Genomic DNA, 19,817 nt, shown 5'->3' with positions numbered 1-19,817 from the left:
TACGGTGCCAGGCAACAATCTAGGAACACTATTCTTCCTCTGTAAAATACATTTTTCTTCTTTTACTTTTCAATTAAGAGCCCATTTTTGTTTAAACTTAGCAGCTGACAACTTATATTATTAACAGCTATGTTAGAAGATACCATGCTAAATAGAATAAAAGATAGCTAACAGGCTAAACTGCTCCACCATTGATATTAAGTGATAGGCTTAGAAGAACTGAATGAAAGATTCACTGTGAAGACGTAGAGTAACACAACACAGGAAATGAGAAATTAGCATGGTTGCAATGAGCTAAAACTACGTATATGCTGAAGGTTTCTGCATTGAACACTGCTGTTATTATATTTTCATTATTATTAAGAAGTGCCTGCAATATTCAACGACGACTGAATGTTCTTGCCCTGATTCAGCCGTTCGTAGTTGCGTGGCAATAAAACCAGGGGCGCCCAAACTTTTTGACTTGGGGGGACAAGGTGCAATTGCTAAAACAATATACAATAACAGAAGGTAGGTTTCAAATTGAGTTTCTAATATATTTTTATAAGGTTACATTATATTTTGCTACAAAAATACTTCAAAACACAAATTTAAAGGGAAAAAGAATGTAATAAGGTATATATAGTTTAAAAAATATGTTTGTTCTCTTATTGCAGGGGGTTATTTTCTAGTGGGCTAATTTTGGCCCACAACCCTCACTCTGGGCAGCCCTGACTACTTTTTTTGGTGGAAGAACTGTTTATTGAGATTATTATTATTATTATTGTTATTAATAATAACTTAAATTGCTTATGGAAAAACTGTGTGTTTGATCATGTTTTATGTCAATAAAAACAATAATGTGGAACTGAGAATGGGCTACAGTAATAATGCACAACATCTCATGGCTTACTGCAGTGATTGTTTTTGGTACATAAAACAACATGTTGTAAGTGGACTTCACAGAAAGACATAAAATACAAGCATTTTTGTATTTGAGCCATTTTGAAAAGTCAGGCTTGTATACTGTAATATAATGACCCTTGTGATGTCACTAACATGGTCCTTGTACAGTGTCCTTTAGTAAAAGTGTCAGTTCAGGACCTTTTGACCTTTCTGTCCTATTTTGTCAAAATAGACGTCACTATTTCACCTCTCCCAGCTTGCTCACTCTGAATGTGATGTGATTGTCCAGTTCCCACCCAGCCAGGCTGAGCATGAGGGACTGACCCTGGGTCAGCAGCCGCTCAGAGAGCAGGCAGCTGTCAGCGTTTTGAGCTGAAGAGTTTAAGGGCTGGAACAGAACGCGCTTTCACTCAGAATAAAGTGACACTCGTCCTTCAGCACAGCAAGAGAGAGAAAGAGAATGAGAGAAAGAGAGAGAGAAAGAGAGTCTGAGTGATCACTCCATCGACCTTCTCAAAGCGGACTTGTAACAGCTGGTGACCCAATAAAACCTAATCTTTATATATGACTTTCTATACTGAATGACTACAAGATACTTTACTTTTGGAATTACTTGAGTGATTTAGCAATAATAACTTATAGTACATAGACAGAAATATTACAAGATTCACCAAAATGTATTTTTGTAGATGTTTCATTCAATATTTTAAGAAATTTGTAGTTATTCAATGATAAATAATATACTATGATTATCTTAATACACTAATTTTTGTCACCTTCTGGAGTTAAGAATTCTGGAAGTTAATTTCATTAGCACTTTATTCTTGATGTTCTACAGCTTTCTCTGTAATTTTAGAATTTTCTACAGCTCTGTTCATCATTCTGTACACATCTAACATTTTGACATTTTTATTTACAGTAGGGTCCTACTGATTATCTGAAACCTGTAAAGTTGTTCAAATTACAAGTGTTTATACATTTATCTGCAACCAGACTGTTTTTCATTGTTGAAAATATTGATTCCGAATATTGATTTGATACACTACTCTCTGTATACTGTAAACCTTATATAGTATATCATATATTGTATAGAATTATAAATATATATATATATATATATATATTATATATATATATATATATTAGGAAATGTATGTACATTAGGAAAAATATCTTAACTCATCATAACTTTAACGTACATATATTAGGAATAAGTGTTCTTAACTTTAATGTTAGGAAATAAAATGTATTACTTTAATGTACGTATATTAGGAAAATTGTGTGCATTTAATGTAATGTATGTTTATGTATGCTAATGTTATGTACGTTTTTGTACATTAATGCAATGATTATTTGTTCCAAATACTTTCGGATCCTCTTTTGGTTGAATCATTATGAAATTTTCACTCAATGTAAAAAGCAGCTGGAGTTTTTCTTCAAATGGTGTAAAAATATTAAAATTAAGTTGTGATGTCTTGATTTGACAGTTTTTTCCCTTTTTCGGCTGCTCTGAGATCAGCCTGGACTGTTTTCCCATAATGCATGTGGACAGGGTACAGGCAGGGGTAAGCTGATCTGAAGTCAGCCACATGTTATTACTGTAATCATATCCAGATCACAGAATTAGTCATATATTCTGGAATGCTATGTTCAGCATGACGGTGGCCAGAGACTTCTTGTTATCTGGAGAGAGAGAGATCATGTTCTTAACCTCCTGCTCGACCCACAGCTAAAAACAACAATCAGCACTGTCGTACTGTCTACTGTCAGAGAGAGAGAGAGAGAGAGAGAGAGAGAGAGAGAGAGAAAAACGAGAATGTATGTGTGAGAAGAAAGAGAGAGCGAGAGTGGGAAGAAAAAGAGAAAGGAAAGAGATTGAGAGTAGAAAGAAAGAGAGAGAGGAGAGAGAGATTGAGAGAAAGATTCAACCTGAATAAATCTGATCTGCACTTGCAAAATACCCCCAAAACCCCCCAGCAGACGGAGCGCCCGCAGTGTTTTGGAGAGGGCAGTAAATTTTACAAGCAGCCTCTTAGCATTCCTGTCCAGATTGCAGTTTAATTAGCTGTTAATCATCTACAGGACATTAACGGGAGGGTGTGTGTGTGTGTGGTCGTTATCAGTAGATGAGCTGCAGAGTGGATCGCTCCATTAGCCGTTTGTATGAGCTAAGTAGAAATCTGTAGCACAGCAGCACAGCTGACAACAGCTAACGCTAACTATCAGTCATCTCAACATACACATGCAAACATTATTCACAGGACTGATACATAATATACAGCATAAGAGAATAGAATAGACAGCATACTATACAGTTTGAATGCATAGTACACAGTGTACACTATACAGTGTAAGAGTATAGTATAATATAGTACACAGTGTAAGCATAAAGCATATAGAGAATACTTCATTGTGTAATATACAGTACAGTGCACACTGCAGTATTTAAGTGCAGTATTTAGAGTACACTACATTACGTAAGAGTATGCAGTGCCCTTCACAAAATTGGCACCCCTGGCAAACAGAGCAAAACAGGCTGTAAAAAACTGTATCTCTTATTCTTTTGATCTTTCATTCAAGATATAAATGACAACTAATCTTTATTTACAGGACAATAAATCTTATCATGAAATCTTTTTCTCAAATCTATATGTACCCTAGATACTCTTGAGTGAAATCTAACTGAAGGAGATTTTTACGTTTAGGTAGGTTTAAATAGGAGGTGACACACAGGCCAAATTCCACATTCATCACTATGAGAAAGACCAGAGAATACAGCAGTGACAGGCATCAAAAGATTGTTGAGCTGCACAAATCAGGAAATGGCTACAAGATAAAAGTGAAATGCACATTTCCACTATTAAGGCGATAATTAAGAAGTTAAACGTAACTGAAGAGGTTAAGAAACTGCCAGGAAAAGAATGCATGACTATACTGACCCTGGATGAAGAATCTCTAAGGATGACAGCCAGGGAACTACAGAAATTAGTTAGGTCTTGGAGTCAAAACGTCTCCCAAACTACCATCACATGCCAACTACATAACCACAAGTTGCTGTCAAGGACCAGCACACTCAAGCAACTACAGTTTGCCAGACTGTACTGGATCTCTTCAGTGGAATCATGTTCTTTGGTCAGCGTAGACACAAAGATATCCATGCAGAAAAGTATCTCATCATTATCTCATCACTAATGAAGTATGGTGGTGGATCTGTGATGTTGTGGGGCTGTTTTTCTTTCAAAGGCCCTCGAGAACATGTTCAGAACATGTTCAGATACATGACGGTATCATGAACTCAATCAAGTACCAGCAGATATTAATTCAAAACCTGACTATGTCAGCCAGGAAGCTTAAAATGGGCTCTGGCCGGATCTTACAGTAGGACAATGATTCAAAGCACACATCAAAATCAACAAGAAAATGGTTCACTAACCACAGAATCAAAGTTTTATTGATTCCTCCATATCCATCCCAGTCCCCTGACCTGAACTCCATAAAAAACATGTGGGCTTAGCTGAAGAGGAGAGTCCATAAGCGTAGACCTCAGAATCTGAAGGATCTGCAGAGGTTCTGTATGGAGGATGTGTTCCCCAGTCTCATTAAGCATTATAGGAGAAGATTCATAGCTGTTATCCTTGCAAAGTATTAAATGAATCGGTTAAACAATTGTGGCACATACAAATTTGAGAAAAATATTTATTTCATCATAAAATTTTGATTTTTTATTTTAAACAGTGTACTTCAAATAACGCTTATATGTTAATACTATTTTAAATATACGATCACAAGGATGTCCAGTAAAGGATGTTTTTTTACAGCCCTATTTGTTCATGTTTAGCACGGGTGCCAATATTTGTGGAGAGCACTGTATCATATAGAGTACACTATACAGCATAAGAGTATAGAATATGAAGTACACTATACAGTGTAAGAGACACTACACAGCACAGGAGTATCTTATATAGAGTACACAATATAGCATACGAGTACAGTACATTGAGCACACTATACAGTGCAAGAGTATAGTAAATAAACTATACAGCGCAAGAGTAGAGTATATAGAGTACACTATACATCTTAATAGTCCTCTCCTCTTCTTCATACTCTTCTCCTCTCCTCTAATCTCTAATTTCCACTCCTGTTCTCTCCTTATTTCTCCACTCTTCATTTCTACTCTTCTGCTTTCCACTCCTGTTTCTGCTCTCCTCTCTGTTCTCTATTCTCTAGCTTTCCACTCCTCCTTTCTCCTCTCCTCTTTTCTCCTATCTTCTCCTCCTTCCTCATTTCCTCTCTTCTCCTTCTTTCTCCTCTCCTTCTTTCAGAAGACCTGCTCTCTGAGAGTGTTTTTGGGGGGTTTGTGTCCGTGTGACAAACAGGAGTGGAGGTGATTAATGAGGGAGTCACACTCATATCAGCTCACTAATTACAGCATGAAACAGGTCACACGCACACACGCACATGCACACACGCACATGCACACACGCACATGCACACACACACACAGTCTGACTATGTTAACAGGAAAATAAATGCAGTATAAAGCTTCTACACACATCTTTAAAAGAAGAAACATAAATATCAATAGGCTTTTCCTGTTTTCCCAGATTCAGTACTGAAGGAAAAATACAGGAGGAATCGGATTGATTTCAGGACACAGGATTGCCTAATGACATTTCACTAAAGAGTGTCACTTTGTCCAAATCTGCACACTACCATATTTTATATGTCAAAACAGTACACCACAATTAGCAGAATAGTACAGTATAGGGTAGTGTAGTGTAGTATAGTATGTGTAGTGTGGTATAGTGTGGTATAGTATAGGGTAGCATAGTGTGGTATAGAATCCCATTTCCAAAAAAGTTGGGATGCTATGCAGAATGTAAATAAAAACAGAATGCAATGATATGCAAATCATGTAAACCATATTTTTAAGGAAAATACTACAAAGACAACATATCAAATGTTGAAACTGAGAAATGTTTTTGTTTTCTGAAAAATATATGCCCATTTTGAATTTGATGCCAACAACATATTCCAAAAAAGTTGGGGTGGGGGCATGTTTACCACTGTGCTTCACCACCTCTTCTTGTAACAAACTCTGTAAGCGTTCGGGAACTGAGGAGACCAACTGCTGTAGTTTTGAAAGTGAAATGCTTCCAGTTCTTGCATAACATAGGATTTCAGCTGCTCAACAGTTTGGGGTCTCCTTTGTTGTATTTTTCATGTCATAATGTACCAAATGTTTTCAGTGGGTGGCAGGTCTGGACTACAGGCAGGCCAGTTTAGTGGACTCTTTTAATATGGAGCACTGCTGTTGTAGTACATGCAGAATGGGGTTTGGCATTATCTTGCTGAAATCAGCAAGGTCTTCCCTGAAAAAGACATTGTCTGGATGGCAGCATATGTTGCCAAAACATGTAAATATCATTCAGCATTAATCGTGCCTTCACAGATGTGCAGGTCACCCATGCCATGTGCACTAATGCACCCCTATATCATCATGAACACTGGCTTTTGAACTGTGCACTGATAACAAGCTGAGAAGTCTTTAGCTTGGAGGACACAGTGTCCCTGATTTTCAAAGAGAATTTAAAATTTTGATTCGTCGGACCACAGGACACATTTCCACCCCCCCCCAGTCCATTTTAAATGAGCTTGGGCTCAGAGAAGGTGGCGGCATTTCTGGATCCTGTTTATATATGGTTTCTTCTTTGAGTTTTAGAGTTTTAACTTGCAATTATGAATGCAGTGATGAACTGCGTTCATAGACACTGGTTTTCAGAAGCGTTCCTCAGCCCTTGCAGTGATTTCCTCTACAGAATCATGTCTGTTTTTAATGCAGTGTCAACTGAGGGCCCAAAGATCATGGCCAGCTAATACTGGTTTGTTGAGAATTTTGAGAAACGTTATTCTTGAATTATTTCATTATTTGATCGTGCAGTCTTACACAGAGTGATGAACTCCTCCTCATCTTTACTTCTAAAAGACTCAGCCTCTCTGGGATGCTCTTTTTATACCCAATCATGTTACTGACCTGTTGCCAGTCAACCAATAGGTGCTTTTTTAGCATTACAGAAGTTTACCAGTCTTTTGTTACCCCCATCCCAACTTTTTTGAAACATGTTGTTGCCATCAAATTAAAAATGGGCATATATTTTTCAAAAACAATAAAATTTCTCAGTTTCAATTTGATATGTTGTCTTTGTACTATTTTCAATAAAATATAGGGTTTAAATTATTTTCACATTTTTATTTACATTTTGCACAATGTCCCAACTTTTTTGGAAATGGGGTTGTAGTATAGGGTAGTATAGTGTTGCATAATATAATGTAGTGTAGTTTGGTATGGTGTTGTATAGTACAGTACAGAGTTCTTCAAACCCAGACCTTTAATCCATTTTCCAGTCCTGGATTTTTGGATAAGTGGCAACAGAACTCTGAAGAAAACTGCTTATATTGTTTCTATATATTTCAGTAAATAATAAACCCAGGCATTCAGAGTAGTTGTACCTGATATATACCTGATAAAAGAAATGAGCGGTTAGTTTATTTGACCTAAAAAAGTAGTGTTGTTACAGTGTTACAGTTGAAGTGTCATAGTGTTATATAAAAACACACTACACGTTTAAGATCATTCTATGCTTCATTGCTAGAGGGAAAGTATTTTGAATGAGACCCTTCGTTATTTATTTTCCTTGGTTATGTTTCCTAGTTCTATTTTATTAAATAAATTATAAAAGTGAGCTGTACCAGTCTGTTGATGCGGACGAACTCCTCCGCACTCTTGGCCCAGGGTGGCAGCTCCACATCAGACACCACTGTCCCATCATCCATCACCCCCAGGTTATAGTTATTAGAGTTAACAAACATCTCCGGCAGGTAGAAAAACTCAGGAATCAACTCCTACATAAACAGGGTACAGAGAGAGAAAAATCTATTTAAGTTTTAAACTACTAATAAGTCTACTAATACTACTAATAAGATTGACAAACAGACGGACAAAGAGACAGATTATTTGTGTTAAACCAAGTTCAAGACTACAGCCAATGACAGAAATAATGCCACTCTACATCATGCATCGCCCATACTGTTTATGGAGAGTTTTAGCCAAAACAGGTGATCTCTTACTTACCTGATTATCTTCTCTCTAAACAAAGAGCATATCTGACAGCTATTGCAACTTATAATAAATTAACAATAAAATCAGCACAGAGATTTAATGTTAGACCCAATATTTATCAAATGCAACTGCCAGCTGTAAGCTATTGTTTGCTTTCCAGTGAAAAGTCATTAAGTACGTAAGTTATTCATTTTTTTCAGATATTTCTGAAGAGATTAGGTTTAAGATAATCCACTTGTAAAAGGAAGGAGAAAGTAAAGGAAAGGAAAATAGGTAAAAAAACAGGAGTTTCCAACACTCCAACTGATTAAAAGCTACAGAGAAAATGGGACTCTTAACAATCACCTGCAAAACCTAGTAGATCAACAAAACTGTCCCCATCAGATAAACAGTAATTAAAGCTTTCATCTTTAATAGAGAGGAGAAAATCACTCGCTCCACTCTTGCTTCAGATCTGAAAAACAAAAAGATCTGAAAACAAAAGTGTTTTTGTCCATTCTTTCAACTCAACACTATGGGTTGGAAAGGATGTGTAGCTGTCAATAAGCCCTTAATGAGGAAACAAAATAAACAAAAACATTTGATCTAAAACACTGAAACTAGACATTCTAAGACTGAACTTTAGATGTGTGGAAAAACAATTCTTTGAAAAACTGAAAGCGAGCCTCCAGAAAAGAACGGAAGCTGGTAAAGAGTTCCAGGGTAAAAAAAGGACACTCTAAATACTGAAAAAAGATAGTATATTTAGTTGTTGAGGATTCTGTGTAGTTTTCTGTTAAATGAGGGGTGTTTTTGCAGTAATTGGAAGAATTAAATTATGTAAACAATGTATTAATCTAATTCATGTCCAATGACTAGATTTTAGGTCTAAAGTAATAATATTTATGCATTGGATGAACATCTAACAGGTATATTTTTGATTATAATTAATGGTTACACTCTTATTCCCAATCAAATTAGGATTTTATATTGCTTTGTTTAAAATCAGTAGTCCAATGTGACTAAAGGACTGAATTTGATGATAAAATATGTGATGAAAACCTCACTTTTTGGCCATATAGTTTGACGGATTTAAAAAAATTCTTCAGATTTGTGCTCAGAGCCTGCGTTGCAGATGTATGTTTCACAAACCTACTTTCACAAAAGCTGCAGAGTCTGTGCCCATTGGCACAGCCAACAATCAGTAGCAAAACACCGTCAGCAAACCTGGCTGATTAGGTTTATGTGTTTGAATGACCCCTGTTCATAGCTTCACAGGAGTGAGAGTGGCCAATTAGGCAAGCAAACAAACACGGCCCACGCCTTTTCCCTCCCTTCTGTTCTGTCTCTCTTTAAAACGGCAAGTCTTTAAAACAAAAAGGTCGGGGCTTTACGATGGCACCAGGCGCCCTGCGCTTCACCCGCGTAAATTCGCCCCCTCGGCTGGCGACGTACAGACCCAGGAGCACTTAAGCGGCGGAGGGATAAGTACCGGGGGGTAGTAGAGAGGCTATTATGTGCAGTGGCCCTGTGAGCAGGTCTGGTCAAAGGGCAAAACCTGTGATCCAAAATCCTGTCCTGCTGCGGGTCAGTGGAGAGGTGTGCCCCTCGGCCCCGTCCTAGGCCCCCTATAATTCCCATAAGGGGAAACTTCCAGCAGCCTTTTCTAGGGCAGAGGGGTCAGGGGGCTGGGGTCAAAGGTCAGGCTGGATACTGGCAAGGCTAGGACAGGATCAGCAGAGGCTTTAGGCCATTATTGCCCTCTTTAGCCTTAAACACAAGAAACTGCCAAAGGCTTTTCACCCTTTTGTAAAAAAGGGGTAGGGAAGGAGGTAGAAACAGTTTAGCCAACTTAGTGTGCTAATTAATATATCAAAAACCTGGCAGACTGAACAATAACAATAATCATAATCTATTACAAAGATTATTTTATAATTCTGTATTACTAAAGTAAACAAAAGTGAACAGTGTCACAAATGCAGCTTAGATTTTGAAGCTTTTGTGCATTCATTCAGGTCAATCCTCAGTAGAAATCCTGTTACACTGATCCACAGTGACAACCTCAGACCGGCTTCTTTTGTAATCAAGTGTTAGGCGGTAATGCGATCCACATGTTTTATTATGGAAAGGAGCGCAATCAGGCTAGAGGAACCGTTGAGGAACGTCAGGCCTGCATCAGCATAGCCTGAATGTGTCGTAATGAATATTTTAAAAGGTCTGCACACTTGTTAAAAAGTCGAATTGCCAGGGTTTCTGTTTTCTACGGTGCGCTAGCTTCGGTTTCAGACTGAAGGTGAAGCGGGCCGAGGTTCATGTTAAGGTTACCTGGTATGGAGGGTCTTGTGGAGTTCTTTGGTGGGAAGGGGGGTTCGAAATCGAGATTAGCCGAAGGCTTTGATCAGAAAGGCTTGACGCTTTCATGGTAGCATGACAAGGATTGGTTGTGACCGTACATGTGCTGGGGTGCGTGTTTATGGAAGGGGCAATGGGGGCAGTAGGGGCAGAAAGTTGCCGGGTCGCCGTGGTTACGGCCCTAGCTCAGGCCCCAGTGGGCTCCGGTTACCCGGAGGAAGTGTGCTTGCCGCAGAAACATCTAATCACGTAATGGCCTCCATATTGGAGAAACAGAAATGATGAAAAGCAAATACAGGGCCCGCACTGAACAATGCCTGATTGACAGGAAATACGAAACTGTGTGGCTCTATGTGCACGTGTGAAGAAAATCTTACCTAACCCTAACCGTGAGCAAAGGTTTGGTCAAATGACATGTTTTGTTGATTTTCTAAGTAAAAATAACTTCACACATCTTCTACAGACAAACACGTCAATTTTTTTGCAAGTTTTAGTGCATAATTTCTATTTATTTGATTAACATTTTGGGAAATGAATAAAACATTATATATAATATAAAATGTTCCTTAACTTTTACACAGGCCACATTTTGTTTTATTTTTTTCGCCAAATTGCTAAATTCAGCAAATAAACAGTAAATGTGCATTAAATTGTGCAGAAGTGTGGTCTCAGTAGAAGACGTGTTAACTTATTTTCACTTAGAAAATCAACAAATACAAAGAATTTGAAAAAGGGATGCCCAAACTTTTGCACATGACTGTGTGGAGCTATGCAGACCAACAAATTTAGATGTTTACTTGATAAGTGATTCCATGACTGGGGTGCCATTTCTTTCCCACTGATGTTAAATTTATGAATATGCATGTGAACTAAAGACAAAAGACATTTAATAAAACATTACTACCTATTGAGTTTTTATTTTGAATGAAAGATCAAAAGGATCAGCAATAAAGAATGTTTTTACAGCCTGTTTAGCTTAGGTTTACCAGTGGTGCCAATATTAATGGATGGCACTGTTTAAGCATTCAGAAAACAGTCAGAGCCCACTTCATCTTGAAATATGACCATTAAAATATAATGCAAATATTGCATTAATGTGTGAATTTGTTTGACATCATCTTTTCTCACGAGTCACCCATTCTGAGTTATGAGAAATGTACATTTTAGTCCCTCAACTTTCATTCAGCACTGTTACCTGAACATAGTCAGCCACAAATTTATTATCATGGATGCTAGTTAACCCCATTTTTACATATTTGCTGGATTAACAATGTTGTGAAATGTTAAAATGATTTTAAGACTTACAAGAACTAAATGGCTAAATGGTACCCAAATCATGGAATCATCCATATGATATTTAGGAATATTAAGCAGACTATCAGGTGTATACATGAGTAAAGGAATGTTATTTCTGTGTAGCTGTGAACATTTAAGATGTTTAAACTGCATTATTCACTGCAGCTTCTTTGCTATACTTTCTGTTTCACTTTCCCTTCCCAAAACTTTTCCCTTCCCAAAACTTTTGTAACAAAGAAATAAAACTGCAATATGTTGTGATTGGGCTGCAGTAGTGTTCTACGCAAAAAACTAACTGTGTATAATATGATATATTCACCTACATCATACTGTGTGAGCAGAGCTAACAGTTGTAGACCTGGTGTAACTGGTGTACCTTCACATCAGACGTGTCCCTCTGGCAGTTCCTCCAGGCTCTGGAGACGGAGGAGAATGTCCGGTCAGCATGGTCAAACTTCCCTCCTTGGAAATTCAGGAAAAGGGTTGTGAACGGCTCCTGAGAATATTTCAGAAGGCAAACCAAATCAGAAACCACACATAGCAGCATCAACAGGACTAATCTGACAGGTTGTGACAGATTTCCAGTATGTTAGCTTTTAGTTTTTTCAAAAACTCATTATATCCAGAACTGCCACATATACATATTCATTTGTAGTAATTTGGGGTTTAGCGTCTACCCGTCAGGTGGGGTGGTACAGCCCCAGTTTTCTGTTTATAATTGGCAAAAAGCAACAACATCTGTTACACAAATTTAGTATTTCATTTGCAATCCTTGATGTAAAAAATCTCTGTATCTTCCTCTAATCCTGCTGCCCACCGAGTTAAGCAGGTTGTTTTGCTATTAACACCACAGAGCAGTGCAAGCTAATCCTGAATAAAGCTCAGTAAATGACTTCCTCTCCTCAGTTAAAAGCTCTAAATATCTACAGAAACCTGTGGTTCCTCCAGCAAGACACTATCACTGCATTATTAACTGGATTCTAATCATACTTAATCTTCTTGGTGGGGAATCAATAGCAGCACAGTAGAAAAAACGGCCTAATTACAGTCCATCCAGCTGAATTAGAGCTGTGTCCAGCTTTGTGGAGCATCTGGCCAGAGTGGGTGATGTGTGCTTATCCAATAAAGCGTTTGCTGAAGAGGCTTTAGGATAAGCCTGATAATAATGTGAGGGATCAATTCAATGGCTCAACAGGGAGCAGGCATGAAAGTGAGATACTGTAACAACTACAGGCCCGGTCACCACTTACTGACCTCCAAAACTGCACATATTACTCTGGCTTTGTGTGTACACTTCACCGGGTTTATACATCGGTGAGGAACCCTCAGGGGTTCTAGTTTTTCAGAGAAGGCCTACTGATTTCTGGGAACTGTCTGTAATCTAGTTTTCCAAATTCCCTTTTTTTTAAATAGTATCATCACGTTTGTTGCATTTAAACTCTGTGTGTATTGTATTGATACACTTATTTAATTGTTAAGTTTTGATTTTTGAGCTCTCCCATTTGTTAGGCCTTCAGGAGTTGGACTGAAGGCCTTACACTTTAGACTAAAACTGCTACAAAATCAAATATCTGTTACTGTGTTTTACAGGCTTTGAATGTTCGCATTTGAACTGAAGTGGCCAAAAAAAATTTGTGGCCCGAACTGAGGGTCTTACAGTCATAGTCACAAATGATAAGACACAATGCTGTTCTATAATTTGGAATGACTGTTCTCATTAACCCCACTGTGTCTCAACATCTAGTTTAGTATGAAAATTTATTCAGATTGCTCTCAGTGATAAATGCATAAATGATAAAAAAGCATTAATGATAAATTAGGTGATAAAAACATTAATGAGTTAACTTTTAAATAGCAGAGTTGATTAATAATACTGTATGAAGTGTTATGCAGTGTACATTAAAACATGTTAATCCTTTACTGCATGGTGTTGCCATTTGGGAACAATTCATTTATTTTAATTTTTTGCTTAAATAAAATACAAAAATCAACTTTTTTTTCCTTTATGTGTAAAACGGTGTAGTTTTATCTGATTTAATGCCTCAGATAAAGTCGGTCTATACTGTTGTAGTCTATACTTCTTTTTTTGTCACATCTTTTGGTCAGACTTCTATAAAATATTTGTTTCCATACATAAAACCAGTTTAAATGTTATTTTTATATTTTATATAGAAAGACAACACTTCTGTTACGCAGATGTTTTGTTTCATGTCTGGATGACGAATATGGACTGGAGAACGACATTCATTTACTCTCAATTAATGTATTGCAGTATTGCTCCACAGTTGCATGTTGTTGTCATAGAAATATATTTCTATAAAAAAATTCATGAAACCATTTTTTTTATGTATTTTCTATAATTTATGCAGTAATGGGTTAAGGCTATTATAATTAACATGTAATCTATTTAGACATCTGAATTGAAGATTATTATTACAATCTTGTTTAGGTGTATATAATTTAAATGAAGCTCTTCTGAGTTATGTTATATGTTGTCTGTGTTCCCAGGAGTGCGTATGTGTTCTGTATTGTGATGCAGCTATCAAAGCCAAAGGCAAATTTCTAGAAATGGCCAATCTATCTATACTGTCCTGCCTTCTGTATAATTATTATAAGTATTTGATTACAATTATTTTGTAATGAGTTCAATAAATCATCATACATCTTACATTTAACTATTACCTAGTTTAATTATTCTATCATGATTATCTAAAAATATATTAAATACGCAAATATAATTCAATTAATTGTTTATATTGTAGTGCAAAATAGATAATAAAAACAGCAACCAAGATTTTTATGGATTTTTAAGTTTGAAAATAGCCTGAGAATTTCATTTGGGTCAAAAATGAGTACATACTTAACTAAATATTGTTATAGCTTACTCTAATATTTCAAAATCACCATTTTCAGATCAACGTATCATAATTTAACCTTGTATCTAATAACACGCTAGTTTACTAATACAGTTTTATACAGATGCGAATACATTTTTCCAGTATTCAAGTGTGCATTTTCATATAAGAGATACTCTCAGTAAGCCTTGGTTATGAGTTTAGCTTTGTGTCTGCGTGCTGGACGTGCAAGGGGAGGGACAGTGAAATGAGCAATGTGTTGTGAATTTGTTAGCATGCTGATAAGGCTCATATTTCAGCCTAGCGTAAATCACTCTGACTTAGCACACACACACATAGCCAATTATAAACAGCAATTAGCCATGATGTGCAGCGCTGCAAATCATACGATGAGTGCACTGTTAAACAGTCCGCTCTACAGCACTGTGAACACCATGACGGTCTGAACGCTTATGATTCAGACTGGTTTAGGGTGATGTGCTGTAAACACAGTAAGCTCCTGCTGAAGAGTGGCTCAAACACTATTTTTAAAGCACAACTCTGACAGCTTTTAGTCATACAACTCTGTCTGGATCAGTGCACAGAAACAGTTAGCGTGGTTAAATATAGATAAAAGCACTGTAATGTTGTTTATGCTCACAAAGACACTCAGTTCAACTATTAGTTACAGAGTTCGGCAGTTCACGTGAATGTGACTTTTGCGATTCTCTGTAGCTACTTCAAAGCAATTTTACACGTCATATTGTGTTGCATCAGAAAATGAAAACATTAACATATTAACATGAGGAACACTTTCAGGCACTTTCATTTGCTGTAACGGAAAGTATGTTAAAATGAGACATCACCATATTGTATCAACACAGACTATGAATTCTACAAATCATTACACCTTTAGTTTTACACTTACAGAGTGCCTCTATACAGTAGGCATAACTGATATCAGTGTACATGTCATGTAGGCTTGTGTTTTTGTGTGTGTAACACTCACGATCCTCAGCAGCCACATCATGGTGAAGCTGGCAGTGGAGTAGTGTGTGCCATAGTGGAATTTGGGCACCTGTTCATCTTCCCATGATTCATAGCGGTCAGAAAAGAAGGCTGCTCGCTTTGGGTTCAGGGCACCAATTGGCTATCAGGAGAGAGACAGACACATATAAATACCATTTCTAAATCCATATTGAGAGTGTCTGTTAGACGTGTAACCTCACAATGATTAGATTCAATTCAATTACTATTACAAATTGTTTAGGAAACATTCAATTAATCATAAATTGATTTGATTCACTTTGGTATGATTTAGAGTTATGTTTTAAAATAAAGAGATGTCACTGATTTAGTATTCAAAAGGATCATTATGAAGACAGTGAAGAATCTTTTAAAGGTATGAAGAACCTTAACATAATATAACATAATTTAAGTGCTCTTCCTGGAGACTTTACATCATGTGGAGGTTCTTTAAACTTAAAAAACTTCTTCACACTTCCGCAAATTGTTTAATAACACAGCTCTCTAAAGAACCAACAACTGAAAGCTTCTTTATGGAACCAAAAATGGTTCCTTCAGGGCACTGTGCAAATATCCCCTTTAGGCACTATTATTTTTGTAAGAGCGTAAATGTGTGCCTGTTGGATGTGCGACCTCACAATGATTCTATTCAATCCGATTATGATTCATGTAGGAAACAACTCAATTAATCATAGAAATCTCAAATTTCACCATGATTTAATTGATTCACTGTGATTTGATTCAGAATCATTATTATCATAAAAATACAATGAATACACAAGTGTAACTGAAGGAGCTGTTTACACAGTCAGTGAATATAGAAAATAAACACAATTTACTGTGTTCTAGTGTATGTGCACGTATATCTATATACCTAAAAGCTTTGTTTTTATAGATTTTGCGAAAGAATCATCACAGATAAACGAAGGGCAGTCACTGGGCATTCCTCAATATGAGGGTTTTGTTAGTGCAAATATTTTATTTTTATTTGCTCCGGTGTTTAGGGCAAACGGAACCAGAACAAAGGGAATATATTCCGACTCTGCAGTGGAAACCTGCATGAATATTGGATGATGTTATTTTGAAGATCAATCAGATTCAGCGGAGTGTATAAAAAGCCCCCCACAGCTGATTGGAGGGAAAAATAACAAATGAATCACAGTCGTATACTAAAGTGTAGCTTTAATAACTCCATACGGCTGCAATGAGCTCCATCACTCTATTGATCCATTGCATTAATTCTACATCGATCTGAAAAAAAGCCAATAGATTCTGCAGCTGTGGAGCCCATTATTTAAATTCTCCTTCATAAAGAAGCTTATTGTCCTGCTCAATCTTTATTACATCTCCCTAGTGACCACAAAGACAATCTCCTGCCTCTGATCTAAAGGAATGATGCTCTTCTTTAAAATGAGAGGAGAAAGGATACAGATCGATTCTGTACTGTAGCTAATCTACCATTCAGACTGCAGCTCTGTATTGATCTCAGCGCTCAGTTTATATCACAACACCTACATTTAGAATGAGTTATTCATTCAACCTAATGAGAAACTGTAGAACACACTTAGTTCATATCATAATACCTACATTTAGAGTGAATAATTAATTAATTCAATAAATCAGTTCATATAGTAAAAAAAGGATGATAATTAATTAAATAAGTCTGATGCTTAGTTCCCTGCGATGGACTGGCGACCTGTCCAGGGTGTATCCTGCCTTCCGCCCAATGACAGCTGGGATAGGCTCCAGCACCCCACCGCGACCCAGAAGGATAAGCGGTTTAGATGATGAATGAATGAATGAATGATGCTTAGTTGAAGTGTTTGTACAAAACATCTTCTCATGCACTTACATGTCATGTTTTAATAAACTCAAAACTACGAACACATTCATGGGCAGAGCTTGGATCAATTGCCTAATTTGCATTCCTGAGATTCCTGCACAAGCACACGAGTGTGTGTGTATGCAAATGTACAAGTAATTTTGTATAATATGGTGTAAGCCTATGCCTGATTTAACCATAAAAGGTTAATTATATTCCTCTAAGTCCAACAGACTGATAATTAAATCTGGGTTAGATTCTCTTAATAGAGGATTTGTAATCTTAAATACCAAAGCCTCAATTATACTCATTTAAAATGTAATAGATTTGTGTTACGCGCGCTGCATGCGGCTGTGCTGCGCTGACAGTGATGCACGGCAGTGCGGTGCTGGTAGCAGTCGTGCTGAGCACACACGCTGAATTAAACATTACAGAGATTCCGCTGATTTATTGGGGCAATAACGGTGCCCTCATTACAGAAAGAAAAGAGCACGAGGGATAAAAAACGCCTCTGTCACAGCACAGCGTGAGTGAGTGTGATCTCGAGAGTCCTCCGTATTGTTTACTTCCCTAAATTAGCAGCGCAGGCATGCAGCTCTGATGGGATTCTCAATTTGACAGTGCTGTAGATCAGCACTGACGGCTCTGTCTCAATCCTCAAGCTCCCTCATTCCCTATTCCCTTTTCATGTACCCTTGTTCCCCATCCCGTTTCAATGTGTCGCCGTCCAACATCCACTTATCAGGTCCCCTCATCCTCATCCTCATCCCCAGTACCCAATTCTCTGTGCTCTTTTCCTTTCTCTATGCCCTTCAAATTTTCACGTCTCATTGTCCTCTACCCCACACTCTTTCACATGTGCCTTTGTCCACTTTCCTTTCGGTCCTCCCCTTATCACCTGTGTTCTCATCCCACTCCTTGTACACTTGTCCTCTGCCCTAATTTCTCTTTCCCTCATCTTCTATTCCCTATCCCCCTGTCTGCTATCCCCTCTCCTCAGTGCTACTTGCCTTGTTCCCTTGTTCACTGTCTTCTCGTACCCTGCCCCCTTTCCCTGTGCCCTCATCCTCTGTTCCCTTCTTATGTCCCCCCCATCCAATGTCCCTTGTCAGCGTGCCTAGTGCACCCATCCACTGTTCCCTTCCCTTGTGCCCTCATTCCCTGTCACCTTCTCTTGTGTCCTTATCTCCTATAGTCCCTTGTTCCAGGTCCCTTCCCTTCTGCCTTCATCCCCTGTGCCCTTCTCCTTTCCCTCATCCTTTGTCCTGTTCCCTTTGTCCCCTGTCCCTTCTCCTCTGTGCCTTCGTTCCTTATTCCCTTCCCTTGTATGGTACAGGAGTGATGGAGTGAACACAGGCAACTGAGCTAATACGCTCTGGTTCTGGAAGTGCTGCTGAATATTTCTTCGCTGACGGCTCAGTAAATGTACTTTCCCAGTGTTTTTAATTAGACTGCAAATCAGGCCTTTCAAACAGCAGTGCTGGCTGCTAGCGCCACAACATTGAGCTCTGAACCATCACACAGACTTACAGGTCCTGGATGAAGTTCTGGGTAGAAATAAAAAGGCAACCCTAGATATATTTCCTTTAAAATGTTATTTGTAATTCAATACAATTCAGTTTTAAATACTGAATTAAATTAATATTTAAATTTTGTGTTTTAATTTTAATTGCCCCCCCCCCAAAAAAAAATCTATGGTTTTGTATATATCTAATACTTGCAGCAGCTCTGAGCTCGATACCAATGGGTTTGTTTTGTTACCTTACAGATCTGACCCTTAGTTTGCCACAGGTCAGCACCCTCTACATTCAGGGTCAAGCCAGACTCAGGCTTACATACTGTTTTGAACAGCAAAATTACAATATTTTAATAACTGTTTTAACATTTCTGCCAAAACGGTAGCCAATTAAAAAAAACAACTCTTCCTGTGTGTTAAAATAGACTAACATAAATGCATAAATAAAGAAAAAGTTATTTTATGTTGCTTTGGTATACTTCGGATTTACAACAGACTGAATTGCACATTAGATCATTCAATGAACTGCATTTATATAACTGTATGGACAGGTTTAAATCTGCATTTCTGAGATTTTTCTGTTATTTCAGTGTCAAAAAAATGACAAGAGTTTGATTTCATCAAATTCAAATCACACAACACAAATGTGGCATGGATTAACAGTTTACACAGTTTTTCCTCCATTCTACTGAGCAGTCATCCACTGTCTCTTTCCAGTGAGTTCTCATCCACTCCCCTTCCTGTGCCTCCTCATTCACCCGTCCCATGTGCGCTACCTGCCACATCTGCCACGCCCTCATAAAATAATTTATTACAGTGTATAAACATAGAGGACTTTCTTTGGCGGCAGCAGCAGGTATGAAGCTGTGTTAGCGTTAGAGGTGTTGTCAGTGCAGAGCAGTGGGACAGAGGGGTTAGAGTTTATGATAAGAGAGCCCGTGGGGTCGTGCTGGCATAAATTCGAGGTGTTCGTTTTTCCGCTAAGGC

General features: G+C 37.7%; 1 protein-coding gene across 2 annotated transcripts in view; it reads right to left on the bottom strand.

Annotated features, from left to right (window-relative positions):
* lrba (LPS responsive beige-like anchor protein) overlaps positions 1 to 19,817 on the bottom strand; it is a 346,257-nt gene that overhangs the window by 54,496 nt on the left and 271,944 nt on the right. For both annotated transcript variants that reach the window (XM_036583833.1, XM_036583835.1), the window contains 3 exons: positions 15,476 to 15,616; positions 12,009 to 12,128; positions 7,636 to 7,788 (listed from right to left, as the gene is read on the bottom strand). In XM_036583833.1, the coding sequence (XP_036439726.1) occupies positions 7,636 to 7,788; positions 12,009 to 12,128; positions 15,476 to 15,616 (414 nt within the window). The remainder of the gene's footprint in view (positions 1 to 7,635; positions 7,789 to 12,008; positions 12,129 to 15,475; positions 15,617 to 19,817) is intronic.

This window comes from Colossoma macropomum, unplaced genomic scaffold, assembly GCF_904425465.1.
Source record: "Colossoma macropomum unplaced genomic scaffold, Colossoma_macropomum, whole genome shotgun sequence".
Taxonomy (NCBI): Eukaryota; Metazoa; Chordata; class Actinopteri; order Characiformes; family Serrasalmidae; genus Colossoma; species Colossoma macropomum.
The sequence above is the reverse complement of the archived record's forward strand: the minus strand, read 5'-3'. Positions and strand labels throughout refer to the sequence as shown.